The sequence below is a fragment of the Gopherus flavomarginatus genome, chromosome 2 (genome assembly GCF_025201925.1).
Source record: "Gopherus flavomarginatus isolate rGopFla2 chromosome 2, rGopFla2.mat.asm, whole genome shotgun sequence".
NCBI lineage: Eukaryota > Metazoa > Chordata > Testudines > Testudinidae > Gopherus > Gopherus flavomarginatus.
The window spans coordinates 185,593,749-185,615,419 of NC_066618.1; the positions used below are offsets into that span (position 1 = coordinate 185,593,749).

General features: G+C 42.7%; 1 protein-coding gene and 1 pseudogene across 6 annotated transcripts in view; both read left to right on the plus strand.

Annotated features, from left to right (window-relative positions):
- The window catches only part of ATXN1 (ataxin 1), a 274,987-nt gene extending 254,338 nt beyond the window's left edge, over window positions 1-20,649 (plus strand). For all 6 annotated transcript variants that reach the window (XM_050941582.1, XM_050941581.1, XM_050941585.1 and 3 more), the window contains 2 exons: window positions 4,715-6,755; window positions 19,997-20,649. In XM_050941582.1, the coding sequence (XP_050797539.1) occupies window positions 4,875-6,755; window positions 19,997-20,527 (2,412 nt within the window). In that variant the 5' untranslated portion in view covers window positions 4,715-4,874 and the 3' untranslated portion in view covers window positions 20,528-20,649. The remainder of the gene's footprint in view (window positions 1-4,714; window positions 6,756-19,996) is intronic.
- Window positions 9,757-9,907, plus strand: LOC127046039 (uncharacterized; annotated as a pseudogene).
- Window positions 20,650-21,671: the final 1,022 nt, after the last annotated feature.

Sequence of the window (21,671 nt, forward strand, 5' to 3'; positions counted from 1 at the left end):
CACATGCGTGGTGGGAGTGATGATCATCCAGTGTTTACTGCTGTATTATACACATCCTGCAAATTGTGATTGAAAATTCTCAAGTTCAATGAGAAAAGGAAATCGGGAATGACTTACAGTTCGGCAAAGTAAACATGTAAATAATACATGTTAAACAAAGCCACACCTAGGGATGCAAGCAGGAGGAAAATGTGACTCTAGGATAGCAAGTGAAAATGAATTAAATTCATCCTCTACCTCATTCCTTTGGGTGGTCCTTTTGCCCTCTTCACTTTGCCCAAACAGTCCTCGTTGTGGTTGTAATTAAAATTTTACTTAAAATATTAGGCCAAAGCTTACAACTCCATTGGAAGCACCTAAGTAAAAAAGGGCTGATTTTTGCTTCAGTGAGTGCCTGGCATTTCTGAGGATCCTGTCGTTTGTCTATATGATAAGAGTTAGAAGAGTAACTTTAAATAGCCAGGTTTGAGAATTTTGCCCAATTTTTGAGAATTTTGCCCAATATTTACATTTCACTCAAAATCTCCTTTCTATTATTATTTTGTTATTTCCCTCTGTTAGCTTGTTTGTCCTGCATTCTCCAGAACCTGGACATTATGGGAAGCCCTTTTGTTGCCATTGATTAAGAGCAGAATTATATGAAATATTTACAAAAAAGCAAAACAAAACCATGCAACCATGTGAAATTCACCAGGTTTCAGATCTTATTACAAAGTCAATACCAGGTTGATCACAAAAAGATTTGCTAAGACTCTGGGACCTTTTAAATGACTTAGGGCTCATTTATGGTTTTTCCCTCATATCAGAAATCCATAATTTTGCATAAATTCATTGCAAAAGCTGTTGATAATTGGCTGTTTGGATTGAATTTCATTTTGCACATCAGGGTTTTACTTAAACCCAAAACTTGGGTGTACAAACCTACATAGGGGGAAGCAGAACAAAATCCTTCCACAGAGTCCTGCAAAGTGAAACTACACTGAGGTATTTGTAACACTCCCTACAACAAATTTGAGGTGGCAAATCTGAAACTTCCTCAAAGTTCTGGAACATCTAGATCTGGGGTTTGATTCAGTCTATTATACCCAGAGGCCCAACCACTTCTCTTCCATATACAAGTGTCCCCAAATTGGAGTGGACTTAGACCAGAAGTTTTGCTTTAGCCTGTTGTACACAAAAGTGCCAGTGGTCAGTTTCAGATTTGAATCCAAACTTTACCTTTAATTCAATGTATCTGGAGCTCGGGGGTTGGTTCAGGCCCATCTCGAGAACAGATCAAAGGACAGGCCAAGCCTGTCAACTACCCGAGTTCCGCCTGAGCTGGCTGTAAAAATGGAAGCAATACAAATGAGTGTGTAAAACAGGTTCCACCCCAGCGCCTCGATGCAGCTTCCTGAGTCAGGGAGAACTTTTGCTTTTTGTGCCAATGTTTGATGCCCAGGATAGAACACTACAGTGAGCTAAAGTTAACTAACAGTGACTGCGCAAATGTAGCATGGCAATTTTATTTTTAGTTAAACTTAAAAATAAAAATCGATAAGTCAAATGTAATAGAATAATTTTAGCTGTTGCCAAAACAGATGGAGCAACTGTTATGAATAACAGTACAAATAAAGAGGCTGTTGATTTTTGCCTGTCCTTATCTAGCTAAAATTCCTACTGAGTCACAGTAGTAACAGATTTCCCTGGCTCACTGGCAAGTCCTTATAGCTGGGCATGTCAACTGGTATTGTGCATGGAACTGTTTCTGAAAAGGCACTCTCAAGAAACTTTTTTTTTAAGCTTTGCATATGCTTTAATATAGTCACTTAAAAGCCGTTTTCTTCTTCAAATTTTCTCCCTTTCTGCCTATCATCATCATCATCATCATCGGCACTTGTATAGGAAAGCAGCTCCAGGTCTTAAAGAGTATTTAAAGAGCTTTCAGGAATTAATAAAGCCTCTCAGGACTGTTGTACTAGACCTGTTTTACAGATGGACAAATTGAGAGAGAGAATTTTTAAGTGAGTCATCCACAATCTGGCAGCAAATTAGTGTCAGCGCTCAGGTTGGAATAAAACCCCAGAGCCCTGACTTCTGTCCCCTGCTGTGAGCACTAGAGACCGCGCTGTCACTCACAGCAGTATTTTTGCCTGGGTTTGGCAGAGAACTGAAGCTAATATAGCTGCTTTTGTTTAAGAACTCTAAAACCTACAAATAACTTGTCCACCTGCCAATGTCAGTTTAATTCTATCTAGCAGTAATTATTGCTATAAAAGCATCAGTGGAGAAGCACAACATATAGTATTTATATAGGGGCTAAACAAGTAGTGGTGGTGGTTGTTTATTTTCGATTTAAAATTTTCAGAAATGGAATAATCAACTTAAAAAGGAGACTGCCCCGGACCGTAGCATACATAAGGATTTTCACCATAAGATTATAATATCTTGAAGGCACCTCAAATTTGGGCACATAAATCCAAATGATGGCCTTAAAGCGAGATTTAATCTCAGTCTGCCGTGTCTCCAAAATATTATGCAAGAGTTATACAGCAGGTTTATTGTTCCATGCTTTGTACTAGAACCAAAGCAATGAAGGCAGGGGATATAAAAAGAATATTATTTGCTGTAAGATAAGAAAACTATTACTGATACGTAGTGTTCACATTTAATGTCTGTTACATCATCAGTTTCCACTAAGCGATCCTCTGACTTTGTGTGTCTCACTCTCTCTCATAAGAAATGCGATTCTTGTTAAAAGTTCTGAGCGTGAGGCGTAAGATTTCTGAATGCCCACCCTTGCATATCTTTAAAAAAACAACGTAGCAGTACAGATGCCAAGCAATGGCTGGAAGGGCGTGAGAAGAGTTTCATTCTCTGTAAAGTTTTAATTATAAAACAAGGCAAAGCAAGAGTTCATGATGTCTGGGGGGAAATACTGTGACTGTTAAAAAAAAAAAGGGGGGGGGGGAATTTCAGGGATTAAACTGGTGTGATGTTATTCCGTCACCCACCTTGTCTCTCTAAAGACAATACCTTTTATTGGACCAGCTTTTGTTTGTGAGAGAAACAAGCTTTCGAGCCACACAGAGCTCTTCTTCGGGTGTGGGGAAGGAACATCAAGCCTCACAGCAAGGAGTGGAACAGATTGTTTATCATAAGTAGTTAGCACATAATGTATGGGACCAGTCAAGACAGAGTAGGCCGTTAACACCTCTGCAGTCACTGGACAAAGAGGGGGGCTACTGGGTTACAGTTTGTTGTAATAAGCCATAAACCCAGTGTGTCTGTTCAGTCCATGATTTTTAGTGTCTATCAGAGTAATGAATTATTGAGTATTTTCTTTAGCAGGTAATGAAAGAATTAGAGAGACTTTGTTCCCTATATCAGGGATGGCAAAAATAATTTTATAGCTAGGGCAGAGGGAAGAGATCACATTTTGCTCAAACCCTATAAAATCACTAGCCTGTTATCTCTGCTATAAAGATGGGTGCAAATCAAAACCCCACACCCTGAAACTTTGGTGAGTTCAGATTGGCATCCAGGTTTGCTGGTGGCCTCCATTCTATCTTAACAGGAAGGGACAGACTGATACATCTCTGAACTCTGGGAACATTCAGACCCGAATTCTGAGCTGAACTTTGCTGCTCTGCTTCTTGGCTATGAAATGCTCAACTCAAGCTGTGGCTTCCTAGGAGGAATATTTAATCTGCTTCTTGTTAGAGAGCAATTCCCATTGACTTTGTAAATGCTTTGTCCCTACACTAGTGGAAATCTGTTTGTTACATACAGCAGCTGTACCTCATAGTTCATTGGTTGCTAGGAAACAAGGGAATATGCTCTAGTAGGAGCTATGTCTAGGGTCATCATCATGGTGTATAGTTTTAACCGAGTTGGTACAATTTAACCTGTGCAGGCAGATATGCAGCAACCAATCATTTTTCCAGAGTAGAGATCTACATGGTCACTTTCCTCTGAGTGACCAATAGCAGAGGGGGCTCAGAAAGGCAGGAGAAACCTCATGAGAAATCTGGCTCCCAGCCATCTTTGGCTTTATGCTACTGCTGTAAATAAATGTCTTGATGGAGGTTTAATGCCAGACTAGTAGATGAAGGGCACTTGTGTCTCATCGTAATAAGCTGTGGCATGAGGGGAGAGAAAAAAGGTAACTGCTGTGTTTGCTGTGCAGACCGAAGCAAAATGAAGTCACTGTTGGTGACTCAGAGGCATAAGAGTTCAGAAGTAATGCAGCTTACTTATACGCTGCTAACAGCTACTTGTTGCTAATGTAAATATTTTTCATGTGAGTTCTTCAGATCTCCCTGTCCTATAGCACGTGAGATAATGCAGTGATCCCATGCTGTACAACACACTCTGGTGGATCATACAATCGTTTGTGGGGATTGGAGGGTCAGAGAGGAGAATGAAATATATATTTTGAAATCACAAGGCTTTTTCACAGAGGAAGAAAGAAGGAGCCTCCGGGTGTTAAGAAATAAGTTACCACTGTTAACTGCTGAAAATTAGAAATTTTGAGTTTTGATTTGTCTAATGTCTTAATAATTTTCATGATGTGTTAATTGATATGTCCAATATTTAGCTGCTTTTACAGTATAGCAATAAACAGATCCTTGGAGTGCATGCAGCACTAAAGGTCTGCTCTTAACTTTGTAGAGCATTTTTTTCCCCCGGTGCTAATATTTTGATTTCCCTTTCCCCCTCTTTCTCGTTCCAGAATCCAGAGCAGCTGCTGGAGCATTGTGCTCACAGGGAGATGATTCCTCATGAAGTCAGTGGATCCCCTTCAGAAATCAAATGTGACTTTCCATTTATCAGACTGAAATCAGAACCAGCCAAACAGTGAAGCAAGAACAGTGAAGGGGAGACGGCGAAAGATGAAATCCAACCAAGAGAGGAGCAATGAATGCCTGCCGCCTAAAAAGCGAGAAATCCCCACTACCAGCCTGCCGTCCGAGGTGAAGCCAGTGGTCCTGCCGAACGAAAACCACCGCACGGATAACTTAACATGGCTCTCCAGTACGTCCAGCAGCCAGAGCAGCATGAGTGGAAGGCACCGGCCTGGAGGGAGTTCAGTGGAGATTGGCTTGCAGCAGGGTTTACACAAAGCATCATCTACAGGAATGGACTATTCCCCACCGAGTGCTCCCAGGTCCGTTCCAATCTCAACAACGCTTCCCACAGTGTACTCGCCTGCACTCTCACAGTCAGGGACGCCTGTATCCCCGGTGCAGTACACGCACCTGCAGCACACTTTCCAGTTCGTTGGGCCCCAGTACAGTGGACCATACGCCGGATTCATCCCCTCTCAGTTGATTTCCCCGACAGCCAATTCCGCAACTTGTGCGGCAGCCTCTGCCACTGCTGTTGCAACCACTCCATCCCAGCGATCCCAGCTGGAGGCTTATTCCACTTTCCTGGCCAGCATGAGCAGCTTAAGTCAGCAGGGGCAGAAAGTTGAGCAGCATCTAGTCAGGACACCTGGATTGATTGCAGCAGGGTCTCCTCCACCGACCCAGCAAAACCAGTATGTCCACATTTCCAGCTCTCCCCAGAGCACAGTCAGAAATGTCTCTCCTCCTACCATCCCAGTCCATTTGCATCCCCACCAAACGGCGATTCCACACACCCTCACCCTTGGCCCCTCCTCCCAAGTGGTGGTGCAGTACTCGGACTCCGGGGGCCACTTTGTTACGAGGGATTCTACCAAGAAAGCCGAGAGCAGCAGGCTGCAGGCAATGCAGGCAAAGGAAATACTGAATGGAGAGATTGAGAAAAGCAGGAGGTACGGCCTCTCACCCTCTGGAGATGTGAGTCTAGTCAAAGCAGGCAATAAACCAGCTCCTCATCATTATGAGACCAGACATGTGGTGGTGCACTCGAGTCCTGCTGAGTACAGTGCACGGGATTCCTCAGGCATCCGGGCCTCTGTTATGGTTGTACCGAACAGCAGCACACCTATTACGGAGATGGAGGTACAGCAGGCTACCAGCAGAGATACTCCTCCCTCAGTCCTCAATGACAAGGGAAACCTGCATTTAGGAAAGCCAGCCCACAGGTCTTATGCTTTATCTCCGCAACAGACTATGGGCCACGAGGGGGTGAAAGCGGTCGCCACACTGTCCCCCCACACTGTCATTCAGACCACCCACAGCGCCTCAGAGCAACTCCCTGTCGGGCTGCCTGCGACAGCCTTCTATGCCGGGACCCAGCCGCCAGTAATTGGCTATCTGAGCAGTCAGCAGCAAGCGATCAGTTACCCTGGAAACCTGCCACAGCACCTGGTGATCCCTGGCACCCAGCCCCTGCTTATACCAGTTGGCAATGCAGACGTTGAATCATCAGGAGTAGCACCTGCTATAGTCACTTCATCTCCCCAGTTTGCAGCAGTGCCTCATACGTTTGTCACTACCACCATTCCTAAGAGTGAGAATTTCAGTGCTGAGTCTATAGCAACCCAGCCAGCCTACCAAGCCGCCTTGGTGCAGGCCCAGATCCACCTCCCGGTGGTGCAGTCTGTAGCTTCTCCAACGGCAGCTCCTCCTACACTGCCTCCTTACTTCATGAAAGGGTCAATCATTCAGTTGGCCAATGGGGAGCTGAAGAAAGTGGAGGACTTAAAAACAGAGGACTTCATACAGAGTGCAGAAATTAGCAATGACCTAAAAATAGACTCCAGCACAGTGGAGAGGATTGAAGACAGCCATAACCTAGGCATTGCTGTGATACAGTTTGCAGTTGGAGAACATCGAGCACAGGTAATGAGCAGTGCAAATTGTGGGCATAGGTGGAAAGATACCAATTCTGTCGTCCTGGAAACAACTTACCTTACGGCGCCTTCCAAGGGGGAGTTGTGTTCTCAGTTCTTCATCTGGCACACACCTAACAGCGCATGCCACATTAGAGATCTCACTGGCCCAAAGTCACCCCTTGCACGGTGTCAGTGGTGTTATACCAGTAATAAATCAGGCCCATTTTATGCAATGATAGATCTTGTTTTGGGAAACTACAGGACCTGATTCTCCTCTCACTACCAGTTTAAACTCAGTTTAAGTCAGTGAAGTTACAGCAGATTAACGCTGGGGAAAGAGGAGAATCATCTTATGGTTTGACTATGCCTGGGGGAAGGACTCATTTGTGTACTTGTTTCAAATTGTTAGCTCAACAACCCAGATCATATTGCAAACCTGTAGGCATTAGTACTATTACTTTGTTGTATTAGATCCCAACCAACATCAGAGCTGCGCTGCACATAGTAAAAGAATGGTCCCCGATCTGACTAGTGTGCAGTCTAAATAGACAGGACAGACAAAAGGCGGTAGGGGAAGCAGAAGCACAGAAGGGATTTGCCCAAGGTCACAAAGTGGGTCAGTTCCAGACGCAGGAATAGAATCTAGGTCTCTGAGTGTCTAGTCCATTGTCCTATGCACTGGGACTGTAGGCAGTGATATTATTGGGAACATGCCCCATTGTACTTTATAACTAGAGGACCCAAAGAAAGGATCAAATCTGAGCCAGGCTTCTAGTGGTATTAAAATGTAAAATTACTCAGTTTAAACCTCAAAAAAGCATATGCTTTTCAATCTGACAGCTGAGTTTTAGCTTTGACTGATTCCTGCTTCAGAAGGCTCCAGTACTGTTAAGTCTTGAATGAAAAACTCTCTCTGAGGGGTAAAGAGGGGACAAGGCTGCGAATTTCCATGGTTTGAAACTTGGAGCTTTCTTGTAATGCTTTCGCTCACACATTGAAGGCACTGAAACGCTACACACAGTGTCATTCAGATTTTGGTTATGAGTGGTTTAAGTGCTGCATAGCTCTCATGCTGTGTGTTTAAGGGAAATGTTAGAATAAAAATCATCCCAGAACCTAGGCTACCCACACTTCACTTTGTGTCATACCCGCTTGCGTTGTAAAGAAGGAAATTATAACTTTGCAAAGGGCCTTTTGGACCCAGAGTTCAATGGTCATAAATCGTTAATTTGATACTGTCCACTATCCAAGCTCAGATTCCGCAGTGATGAGCAGGGGAATAGATTAAATCAATTAGATAGCAGTTTAGTTCAGAGAAGTATTTGGGTTATTTTGTTTGAAAAGCAAGACAAATCTCAGTGCAAGTGGTTTAGATTTGGTTTTAAATATTTCCCTGCAGTGTTCAGAACCCAGACGCTGCACAATGGTGGCTGGTCCGTGAGCATTACAAAGAGAGACGGTCCAGAAACTAACTGGTTTAGTACAGTACTGCTTTCCAAAATGAGTGAGTTGTAGAAGAGAAACAAACAACGTCAGTGTTGAGGAGTGGATTAGAGCTCTGAAATTCTTTTGGTTTTTAACAATCCAAGGCCAATGCTTCCATAACTGCCCGCGTACAAGTGGGTAACTGAGCACGCAAATTAGGTGTGTAGTTGTGTTCCCATTTATGCATTGGGGCTTCTGGTATTATCAGTAATCCATATAAGGAGGTGAGTATATTGTTTTTTTAATTATATATGTTTTTATATTAACAGTATCACTTTAAGAGACATAAGGAGGATCCACAGAATTGCTTTTCGTTTACAGCAGGGGTCAGCAACCTTTCAGAAGTGATGTGCTGAGTCTTCATTTATTCACTCTGATTTAAGGTCTCGTGTGTCAGTAATACATTTTAACGTTTTTAGAAGGTCTCTTTCTATAGGTCTATAATATATAGCTAAACTATTGTTGTATGTAAAGTAAATAAGGTTTTTATAATGTTTAAGAAGCTTCATTTAAAATTAAATTAAAATGCAGAGACCCCCCGGACCGGTGGCCAGGACTTGGGCAGTGTGAGTGCTACTGAAAATCAGCTCGCATGCCGCCTTCGGCATGCGTTCCATAGGTTGCCTACCCCTGGTTTACAGCCTTCAAATCCCCAGTGATATCATTGCAGTGTAGGCTTAGAGCCTCACATCTCTTCTTCAGCTTCGTGCTCAGAAAAACAGTTCCTGGATCAGAACCAGTTATTATAATTTGTTTATATATTGTTGCTTAGAATAATGAGATTTCAAAGATAGTAATTTGCCTTCTGCAATTTTCAGCTTGCTCTCATTTCTCTCCCTCTCCAGCCAGACCACTGGTCTCTGCACCAGCAGAAGAGGTACAAATTAGTAGGTAGCATTTATGTCATGTCTTGTTCACAGATATGTCAGTATAGCCAATGTATTATAGTGCTGCATACTGGGAAGACTCCCTTGCAGAAGGATAGAGTGCCATCATCTGGTAGAAAGCATATTCAGTTGCTGGCTATAAAAACAAAACTGCAAGGCACAGTCTCATCCAGTGAAGTGTCAACTTCTCAAGAAGGCTATAAGAATCCAGCTGACAACATTCCAGTTAAAATACTCCACCAGCTGTGTTTCCCACAAGGAATGCTTCCAGAATTCAGAAAGAGTCACGTAGAGATAGGATTAAAATGTGGGTTTAATTTAGGTTTCCTGTAGATTCCAGAACTTGGGTCTCTTCCCAGATCAGCCGTGTCCCAGTATAGCAGCAAGTAATTCTCTGATTTGAATTTGCCTGGTTAGGGAGATATTTCATTTCAGTGTATCTGAAGCTTCTAATGACCTTATCCACAGTGTAACTTCGATATTTAAAAGCATTTTAACCTCATTAATAGGTACACAACCATTACTGTTAGGAAATTTACAATATGAAGAGGATTTAGTTTTGTGTTGAGAGGACAGAAGTTATTCTTCCTACATATAGAGATATATATATATATATATATAGAATAGTAACAGCCGCACATTCTGATAGTGGCAGTATCATAGCCAATGAAGTTAATCTGAGGTGTGATTATTGCTAGTTGAAAACTTTTCCCTATATATTAGCTCCCAGAATACATTGGAGGAGTATATTTAAATAGGAGCTAATTATAATAAAGTATTATGAATGTAATGTTTGTTATAATCAGCTGCCATTTAAATATACTCCTCTCAATGACTTCTGGGAGCTAATTAGAGTAATGGTGAATTCACATCTTCAGAGTCTGTACAAAAATTAACTAATCCTCACACCATATCTGTGGAGTAGGTAATAAAGTATTTTTATCCTCACTTCATAGATTTGGAAACCTGGAAAAAAAGATTAAGTAACTTACCCAGAGCCACACAGGAATTCAGTGGAAGAACTGTCCTTAGAAATCTGGCATCTGTGGTTCCCAATATCATGCTCAGTCCGCCTGACCACACCATTCTATTGTGATTATATCATTTCCTATATTTATTTTTATTGAACCAAGCCTGGAGATCCTTACTTTGTTTTGTGCAGTCTTTGTCATGCTGGAGTCAAATGGAAGTTTTGCCTGGAAAAAGACCTAAAGATTTGGAACATCAATTATAATTCTTAATGTTAATGTTAGCCTGTCTTTTTCCTTGCTGCAAGGAGCAGCCTTAGAAGGAAACAGAAGGTGTACAGTAGTTCACCTGTATTTACACTAGATCAATACACACCGTGGAAGCAAAATAACTCTTCTAAAGTGCTGGCTTTTGAAAAAAAGGGTTTTGGTTACTGATTATTGTTATGGAACAGTGTGCTGCAATGTTATCTCCTGAGGAAACTAAAGTACAGTTCAAATGAAGAAAATGATGAACACATCGTTCACCATCTCTGGTTTTTAGGAGAATCATAGAAATTCAAGATGGAAAAGCCCTATTAGGTCATCTGGTCCATCTCTGCACCAGTGTAGCATTGTTCCCTTAAGTATATTTTAAGTGCTTCATCCAGTCTAGCTTTCCATCTATTTCTGCACACACAAATCAGTCACTCTTTCTGTTGCTCTGCTCTCCACTTTCAATTAGCCTTGGCACACAGCAACAGAAGTAAGAGGGAATTAGACTATGTTTTCTGATACAGATAGAGCGCTCTCTCTGTCATATGCTCCTGTGATCTGTACTTTGTTGCTCTCTGGTCAGAGCGGCAGTCATTGTATATTCCTGTGAATGATAGGAAGGCTGTATCTTATGTTTAAATTTGTTACTCTGTTCTCTTAGCTTCTGAAAGGGCAGCACTCAAGGCCCTGTGTGGCAGTGGCAAACAGAAGTTGCTTTCCTTGCGAATCATTGCTTAATTCCCCAGTGCTAGTCAGGTTTGGGATCACAGATTTGTGAAGAGCTCTATCTGTGATCCCTCTGGTGCTAGGATTGTTTCTCTCTCCAGGATGCCACTCTTCTGATTACGTCTGGAGAGCCCAGTGGCACTAAGATTCCAGAAGTCACTGGGTAAGAAAGGTGATGTAGGGCCCATATATTAGAAAGGTTGGAGCAGATACCACCATACCCATCGTGGATAATAAGGGCCCAGTAGAAAGAGGGCCTGTGTATCCTATGTCCACAGCAGACAGCCATTACAAATTTGCAATCCACATACAAGCCCATGAAACTCAGGGACAGATACTCTGTGCAGCATTTTGTCATATGATGGCCAGAAAACTCCCTGACTTTCAGCCTACAAACTTTTTTCCTAGTTGTTCTATCCTGGAGGGTGGAGGAGGAGGATTCCCTTCTTGATCAGGCAGGGAATTAATGTTCCAGAAACATTCATGTCTTGGGCCTGCATAATTCTTGGGAGACTCACAGTGGACAGAGGTGTGTGTGTGTGGACTTTAATGGAAGATGAGGGTGCTTCACAGGATTGGGCTCTCATACAGCAGCATAAGCAGAGAATGATGGTATGACACATATATTATGTTAAAGTATTTGTGCCTTTATTTTCCATGTTCCATGTTGGTAGCTGGACTGATCTTTGGGACCATTAAAAGTGGCCAAAGTAGCTCAAACAGGTTTTAATACACAAAGGAGGAAGAAACTTGGCCAGAAGGTAGACATTCAGCCCACAAATTAACAACTGCACCCCCTTTACTAGGTAGTTTCTACTTTATTGTTTGTTAAAGGAACTATAGCAATGAACCACAAACCTGAAGTTCCTCCATGCCTGCTTTGCTGTGTAAAACCCACTGCAGTCTGATGACATTTCATCTAAATTGGCGTTCACAGTGTGTATCACAGGCATTCCAGTGCCAGGGCGTGTTTCCTGAACAACGGAAATTGCTTCCACTAAAAAATGAGTCAGACTGTGAATTAAAACGATTACATGATTTATATGAAACATTCAGAGATATTCTTTGACTCTCTTGAAAAGTTTTGACTGTTTTCACAAATGATTTTTACAACACTGGAATATACAGGATCTCAGCAGCACCTTCAGATGTGCTTCAAGAGGGACGTACATTTTATTTTCTTGCTTTATTGTTTAAAGGCTAGAAACATGGAGACGTGGTTTTAAAACAGTCTCGCTTCTCTCCTAAGAAAATACAGCAAGGCCGGGTGACTCAGCTGGAGTCACCTTCTTTAAAAAAAAACCAAAAAACACCTTATGCACAAGCAAAAAATGCAGGACATGTTCACTCAAGCCTCACTTTGGAGAGAGACTAAAGTTTCATTACTTGTGAAAATCGGCAGTCTTTTTAACCAGGGTTGTTTTTTTTACTGGCTGTTGTCTAAAACAGGCAGTTCCTAGTTTTCTTCTTTCTAAAATGTGTCCCATCTGTAACAGAGAGCTATATCCTGTTTGTTTGAATCCCTCCGTGGTTAGCATCCTGCCATCTTTTGTTATTTAAGATCACCACCTGCAAGTTTGGAGGACAGTTTTAATGAATTACATGTTAAGTACATGCTTACATATAAACCCTGCAGAAAGTAGTTAGACATGTAATACAAGCATTGCTTACATCCAACTGAAGATGGAAGTCAGTGAGCAGATGTACATTTCACTGAACAAGAAATACCCCTTTGGAGAGTACATGGGGCATGTTTGAGAGAAAATGAAAGAAGACCAAGAGAAATAGAAGCAAAGAAGGAAAGATATAGAGACGAGGTAGTAAAATCAAAGAGAACTAATAGACTAGTAGATTCAAAGTCAGCTGGTTGATCCACATCTAGATATGCACTGTACAGCCAGCAGCTTCCAGGTCATCACCACAAGCTACTGGGTCCTCAGCACTGTTGAAAACCAAGCCATTTATTTAGTTCCTTGTATATAACCTTGAAAACTTTGGCTCTGGAATACTTTCTATATTATGAAGTAGCAGTGGTTGGTATATACCATCTATAATTCATTGATTCATAGAGTTTTAAGGCCAGAAGGGACCATTATGATGATCTAGTCTGACCTCCTGCATAACACAAGTCATAATCCATTGATAGATGTTGGTTACACGTACAGTTTTTGTTGTTTGTAATTCTTTATTGACAGACTGCTCTAGAAAGTATTGTCAGATCTCTCTGCAGCATTTTGGATAGACTAGTGAGGAGAGAAGTGGAGATTACCAAGCAATATGCTGATGTTGGGGCAGCTGGAATAGAACAAAGGGCATTTTTGGAGATAATGGAACAGGAGAAGCAGGATTTGGGGGAGGGTTTACACGTGAAAGGAGAAGGAAGGAGGGTTTAGAGTGACAGCTCTCTCTCTGCATCACACTTGGGAACGTGAGTTAATGACAGCTGTTATCAATACAGTGCCATAAGTTAGATTGTATATCTGCAAATCTCAAACCATTGTACAAAGAGGGTAAGTATCATTATACTTATTATTCAAATGGAGAAACAGGCACAGAGAAGTTAACTGACCTGGACAAGGTCGCCCAGCAGGTCAGTGGCAGAGCTGGGAATAAAACACACATCTCTTCTCTCTCCATCCTATACCCCAGTCATGCTAGTCTTCCTATAAATGTTCATTTGGCTGACAGGAAGATACTAGAGTTGTTCTTTGAATAGTGCCACTGTTCATGCTTGCTCTGCTTCAGGTGTGCATGTGCTCTGGTAGCAGTGTCTGTTCTGCTGGCACATGCACCTTACACATCCTCCTGCCCCATACAGAGGCTATATAGGGCTGGATGGGTGAACCATCCTCAGTTCCTCCTCAACCGTCTTTGGCCAGAGATGTAGTCTAGCATGTGACTGTTTGCTTTGTACCTGTTTCCCTCTTTTTATTAGTGTTTTAGGTTTGTAGTTAGCTCTTAGTAGTAATAGCCTTAGTACCTTATAGTTGGAACATTTGTTCCACCTTTGTTTTCTTTAAATAAATAAATAAATAAATAGTACTTTTTTTTTTCTTTTTCCCCTATTGAGGGGTTGGAACAATTTTTCTTCCGTCGGGCATGCTGGGCTACCTGGGATTTAAACAGCACCTCCCTTGTCAAGAAGTAATCCCTGCTAGTGACGGGCGCTCCCACTGCATTTGTTGCTTGGGAGACTCTGCCATTCCTAGCAAGTGTAAAATTTGCTCTTCTTTTAAAGTAAGATCCAGTAAAAACAGGGAAATTAAGTATAGGTTATTAATGATGGAGCCGGCTTTGGACTCAGGTACAGAGAACTTCTCTGCACAGGGACCCTCCATACCTGTCTCATCATTGAGATCACAGTCACCAAGAACTTCCAAGGGGAAGACAGCACAAAAACCCATCTCCAACACTGTGCTTGACTGAGGTACCGATAACCATACCACCAATACTAAGAGCATCCCACTCCAAGCCTTAGAAAGGAGATAAGCCGAGCAAAACATCGGAACTCGGGCCCTGAGACGAGTGCTAGTGAGGCTCCGAGTACTTCGGGTACCATGAAACATGTTAAGACTTCACCTAAGTGCCAACCGGTAAAGGGCTTGGTACCGAAGACTGCTACTACGAAGAGAGCAGCTTCAATGGAATGCTCAGTCTGGTTAGCACCCATGTCAATGCCTTGCACAACAGCCTCTGCAACAATTCTGGTACCACAGGATTTTGAGTACCCAAAAAGACCTTATGGTACCGAATGAGCTTGAGTCTCCACTCCTTGCAAATTCCGGTCGTCTCTCGGTGCCAAGGTTACATGGGTCACTGACTGCTTATGTTTCTGGGAGACCTGCTTCTCCATTTTCAACTGTCCATGAGGAGAGATTGTGGCCTCCGATACAATATGTGGAGGAGCTGCAATTTATTCCAGGAGATGTACTTCCCCGTTGCAGATGCAACAGAGGGAGGACACCAGACCCTTGCCTTCCAACACTTGGGATGACCAGTGTTGGATTCCTCCCCCCATGGATTATGGTCTCCCTCAATGGCCTAACTGGGATCCATGGGCAATGTATTGCCAGCAATTTTGAGGGACCTCAACTCAGTCCCACAGGGAACACAGAAGACCTCATTCTCCAGTACTGTCCACCACTCCTCCCCATTCTGAGCTGCAGAAAACCTTTGAGGAGCAAGAGGCAAGGGCAAATAGGAAGGTTATCCCCCTCACAAACATCTCATCATCACTGGATGAGACAGTCATGCCACCAGCGCCATCATTAGCTGATGACTTTAGACAATTCCAAGATCTGATGAAGACCTGCAAATTCTCCTGGAAGAAGTCCAGGATTCCCATCACAAGCTCCTGGATGCATTGCACACCTCTGCCTCAGCATGGGTGACACAGCCAATTAACAAAACCCTCCTGGAGCCAGCCAAGCCCATTTGGCAAACTCCAGCAGTGGCTCTCTTTACATGCAAAAGGACAAATTTAAAAAACCCAAAACCCTATATCCAGGCCAGGAATGCTGATCTTTTATTTTCTCATCCAGCACCAAACTCTTGTTGTGGACTCAGTCAATGGAAGGGGCAGGCAACAATACCCCAAAAGCCGCCCCTTATGATAAGGAATAGAAATGTCTGGACCTGTTTGGTCAAAGAGCTATTTGTCAGCAACACTTTAGGATAGCTAACCACCAAGAGCCGATGTCAGAATCTGACTACCCGAACTACGAGATGTTGAATGTTTCTATTGATCGTTTACCACAGGAACATTGAGAACAGTTCAGCGCCATAATAAAGGAAGCTTTTGGCAAAAACTGCACTGCAGGCTTCACTCAGGGGAGTGGACACTGCAGCCAGGTATATTTCCGCTGCAGTAGTGATGAGACGAGCTTCCTGGTTTCAGTTGTCTGGGTTTCCATGTGAGGTACAATCGACCCTTGAAGATTTACTTTTTGATGGCCAGAAGCTTTTCGCAGATTCCACAGATGACGGGCTTCATACCCTAAAGGACTCAAGAACAACACTTAGGTCTTTAGGGATATGCACACCTGCAAATACAAGGATGTTTAGCAGGTGTCAGTTGACACAAAGATCCCATCCTGCTCAATTTTCCACCTTCCCTAGGCCACCAGGACTGCAGGCTAAGAGATTAAGGTTTTTTTGTTTTTTTTTTAAATCCCTTTCACCTACCCCAGCTGCTTTATCTCAGTCTTCAACATTGGTCAATCATCAGTTTTGATGGTTTGGTCACGCCCAGACCACTCAATGGCCAGGTTTAATCAGCTGCACCACACAACCTCCCTTCCTCAATTTGGACACCATCTCTCTCTCTCTTTCATCAAGCATGGGAGGCTGTAACATTGGACAGATGTATATTGGAGGCCATTACTTAGAGTTATATTATCCAATTTATATCCATTCTGTCCTTCTAACCTCCTTCTCCATTTCTCTTTAGGGACGCCTCATGAGCAATTGCAGACACACAAGATCTCATCACTCCTCCTAAGTCTGGGACCCATATAGCCAATTCCACTTCAGCACAGAGGGAAAGGGTTCTATTCAAGATATTTTCTGATACCCAAGAAAAAAATGAGGGTTGGAGGCTGAGACTAAGTCTTAGGCAATTGAACAAGCATGTCAGATATCTGAAATTCAAGATGGTATCCCTAGCAGCTATAATTCCCTCCCTGGAATTCCCTCCCTCAAAGATGCATACTTCCGCATAGCGATTCAGCCATCTAACAAAAGATTTCTTCATTTCACTCTCAATCATAATTATTACCAGTACTGGGTCCTACTCTTCAGCCAATTATTCTCCCCAAGGGTGTTTTAGAGTCATAGAGGTCGTAGTTGCCTACCTTTGTTGTCTAGGATAGGCTTTCTTTCCCTACCTCAACAATTGGCTCCTCAAGGGTTGGTCATATCAGGAGATATGGTTGACAGTTTGAACAGCACCTTTACTAATCCGAAGTCTAGGCCTGCCGATAAAACTAGAGAAATCCATCTTGACCTCTACACAAAAAATTCTCTTTATAGGAGTGCTTCTAGATTCGATAATAGGCAGAGCTTATCTTCTTCTCGACGAGTTCCCTGCTCTAAAGACACTTATACAAAGAACGTAGCTCATCCCTTAAGTTCCAGCAAGGACATGTCTGCAACTACTGGGACACATGGTATCTTGTGTTTTTGTTACACAAAATGTCAGGTTGCATCTTCAATGTCTCCAGGGGTGGCTCAGGACTGTTCATGTAACCAACAAACACAGTCTAAACAAGCAGGTATCTGTACCCATTAAGGTCCTACAGTCATTCAACTGGTGGATGAATCCATCCAAAATTTGTGCAGTAACCCTGTTCAACCAGAATCCCCCTACAGTCATATTAATATTGGACACTGCCCTCTTGGGATGGGGAACACATTTGGGTCCTCATGTAGTCCAAGGGAAATGGCCACAACAGGAACAGCACTTGCACATCAATCTGTTGAAACTAAGAGTGGTCAGAAATGCTTTCCTCCACTTTCTTCCTCTACTCAAAAACAAGTCCACCAGTATCATGACAGACAACATATCAATTGTCAGGGCAGATCACATTCCACCTCACTCTGCACTGAAGTGATAAATGTGTGGAACTGGTGCATAGCCAATCGGATAGTCATCTCAGCTTCTTACCTTGCAGTTATACAAAACACCATGGCAGATGACCCAAGAAGATAGTTCTCCCTAAATTACGATATTTCTCCCTAAATTACGAATAGAAGTTGGGCTCTTGAGTTCTCAACAAAATATTCTTAGTTTGTGTATTTCCAGAGGTCGACCTTTTTGCCATGGCAGCCAACAAAAAAGGCAGGAAATTCTTTTCCAGAGGGGGGCTCAATTACCAATCTCTAGGAGTTGCTTTCCTCATTACATGGGCAAAGGGTCTTTTCTATCAGACAAGACCAAGCCAAAGTCATTTTGATTGCACCAGCTTGGCCAAGATAAGTTTTTGGTTTCCTTGTTTCATCAAACTCAGCTTTTGCCCTCCATGGCAGCTCCCAAATAAACCTTGACAGTTGTCTCACGATGTGGGTCAGTTACTTCACCCCAGTCTGAACATCCTGCAACTACAAGTTTTGTTCCTCAATAGACCACATGTTCAGCAGAAGTACAAAAGATACTGTTAGAGGAATCTACTAGACATACCTTCAGAAATGGAGACGATATAACCTTTAGTATAACTGACACCATCTTTCTCCTATTCAGTCATCTCTTTCCTCAGTCTTGGATTTCCTATTGGAAATGAAATATCCAGGCCTTTCTGTGAGTTCCAGCAAGGTTTGCCTAGCAGCAATAACAGCTTTCCATGTGCCAGTACAAGGTTTCTCACTATTTGCTCATCTGACTGCAATGAAATTCCAGAAGGACTAATCTATCTTTTTCTGCAAATTAGAGCCCCTACACTACTTTGGGATCGCAACCATCTCATGAAACAACCCCTTGAGCCATTAGCTATGTGCTTGCTGCTACATCTGTCTATGAAGACTGCCTTCTTGGTGACCATCATTTCTTCTTGAAGGGTTAGGGAGATATGGGCTCTAATGGCAGATTCTCTCTTGTTCCCCAAGGAAAAGGTATTTTTATGACTTCATACAAAGTTCTTACCTAAGGTTTCCTCTCAATTTCATATCAACCAAACTAGTCACCCTCCCTTTTTTCCTAAACCACGTCAGTTTGCTTTTCCTGCACTAGATATTAAGTGTTAGCCTTTTTCTTGGACAGGACTAGGCCATTCAGGAAGACCCCAAGACTCTTTTTGTTTCTGTTGCAGATAGCACTAAGGGAATGCCTATCAACACTCAAAGACTTTCTGAACAGATTATTGCCTGCTGTGGCTTTGCTGAGGTTACACCTCCCCTAAAAGTGACTGCATGCCCTACTAGATCAGTCTATATCAGTAGCTCTACTCAAAGATGTTCCAGTTGCTGAAATCTCCAACCTGGTCCTCGGTGCACGTGTTTTCTGACCATTGTGCCCTAATTCACACTGCAAGATCAGATGTGGTATTAGGCAGTGCAGTTCTTTCTTCAGTGATGGACCCTTTCCAAAACTCCCACCTCCTTAAAGAGTTACTGCTCGGCAGTCACCTAAAGTGGAGCACCCACAGGGACACTTACTTGAAGAAGTTACTCACCTGGTGCAGTAACTGGAGTTCTTTCAGAGGTGTCTCCTGATGGGTGCTCTACTACCTGCCCTCCTCCCTCTGCTTCAGAGCTGCCTCTGTGGCTTTACAGTAGAGAAGGAACTGAGGGCAGCTCGCCCACACAGCCCTGTAATAGCCTCAGTACTGGGCACACGGATGTGTAGGGCACATGTACTGGCAGAACAGGCATTGTGACCAGAATGCTTCGATCAAAAGCACAGTGGCGCATGCACACCTAAAGCAGAGCACCCACAGGGACACACATTTTGAAGAACTTCAGTTAGTGCACAAGGTGAGGGTTAAGGTAAATGTGAATAGCAGGCTATATAAAATATATGCACAGTGAATAAAAGATTAATAAATGGTATCCGAACTGTTTACACCCAAGCTTCATTGCATGTTGTTGAGCAGATGATAAAGATTAGGCTCAAACTCTGTTGTGGTTTTGTGCTATAGATTGGCCAGTGTCAGACGACTTGTTTGTCCTTGTTAAAAGGGCATTAACATTAAGTTTAATGTCCAATGTAGTGACATTACAGGCTAACACAGCTGCTACTCTGAAATCCGTCATTATGGATACCGAATAAGCTTTTACAGTGCACCTATTTATCAGTCTCTCCAGCTAAAACTAAAGAGCTGACCTTAACTGTATGTGTGCTGAGCACATACTATAATGGATCAATGTTTTCATAATCATGTTCTTTCTCTCTCCCTCCCTCTTTCTCTCTCTGTCGTTTTCTTCTGTTTCTACAGGTCAGCGTTGAAGTCTTGGTTGAATACCCTTTTTTTGTATTTGGACAAGGCTGGTCATCCTGCTGCCCTGAGAGAACCAGCCACCTCTTTGATTTGCCATGTTCCAAACTCTCCGTTGGGGATGTCTGCATATCGCTTACTCTCAAGAATCTGAAGAATGGCTCTATTAAAAAGGGCCAGCCCATGGATTCAGCTAGTATCTTGCTGAAGCACTCAAAGAATGACAGTCTAGCTGGAAGTAGACACAGGTATGTGGAGCAGGAAAATGGTATTAATCAGGGAAGTGCACAGATGTTATCTGAGAATGGTGAACTGAAGTTTCTGGACAAAATAGGATTGCCTGCAGCACCTTTGCTCACCAAAACAGAACCCAGCAAGCCCACGGCGACGAGGAAGAGGAGGTGGTCGGCCCCTGAAACACGGAAACTAGAGAAATCAGAAGAGGAACCACCTTTGACTCTTCCCAAGCCTTCTTTTATTCCTCAGGAGGTTAAAATTTGCATTGAAGGTCGATCTAACGTAGGCAAGTAAAGGCTGTTTGGGGAAAGGAAATTAGGCTATCCCTTGTCATTTTTATCCAGATTACTGTACTGTAGACTAAATAATCCAGTATTTACATGTTATCATCTTATTTTAGGTTTATGTTATAACCTTGTTGTTATAGTTGCAGCTGGTATTATGCAGGAGACAGGTGCATATGTTTTTCCACAAGTGTTTTGTCAGTGACTAGGTTTATTGAGAGCTGCAGAAGGGGCAGTATCTGCTTCACGCACCCTTTGTGGAAATGAATGTGTTGTCATGGCTCCTCTTTTCTGTCACCTAGTGTAGAGCAGACTCCAGCTGTTCTTTTTTCTGTGAGGTGAGGAGAAGGGAACTGTAGCAGAGATAAACTGCGCTGCGTGCATTGTGTGTGTTTCAGTCTCAAGGAGGGATTGCAGCTCCCTGGCTAGGTTGTTAGGAGTTTCTCTTGCGCCAAGAGAATGCTAAGAACCCAAAACACACACATTATTAAAAAAGGATCAGACAGTCTTTGACACATTTCACAATCAAATCAACTCTTCGTCAAGGCTCTACAGTATATATATTTTCCCCCATGGGGTCCAACTGCACTGAATTTTATTCGTAAAGTGACTGCCATGCAAATGTTTCTTTTCGGCTTGCTAGTGCAGTTCCATTGCCAGAGTGTAACGTTCAGTAAGGTTCTATGCTTGCATTGTTACACTGCTAGTTTTTAATTAATGACATAGCCAGGCTGAGGGAAGCATAAAGTTCATTGAGTCCCCTAGCTAAGGGGAAACTCCTGGTTCTGTGCAGTGTTCGATAAATTGATCAGGTTATGCCATTGACATTTGCTTCCACAAGGTAGACACGTACTGCCCCTTTGAGAGCGCAGACATAAATTGTTTGCATTTAGGTTGCAAATCTTTGTCTTTAACTCTAGTACTGTTTTTAGTTCATGACGATGGACAACTGGTGCCACTTTTTTTCAAAATTCAGTGTGACACAAGGAATTGGACGTTGAAGATGAACATAGAATGTCTTTAAGCACTTAAAATGCTGTTCACGCTTTCTTGTCGAGCATCCTGGTCTAACACTCAATAAGTACTGTATCTCACTTTAATCTGTTTGAGGGGAAAAAAAGAATCTATTCAACACTGTTAACTACATATGACTA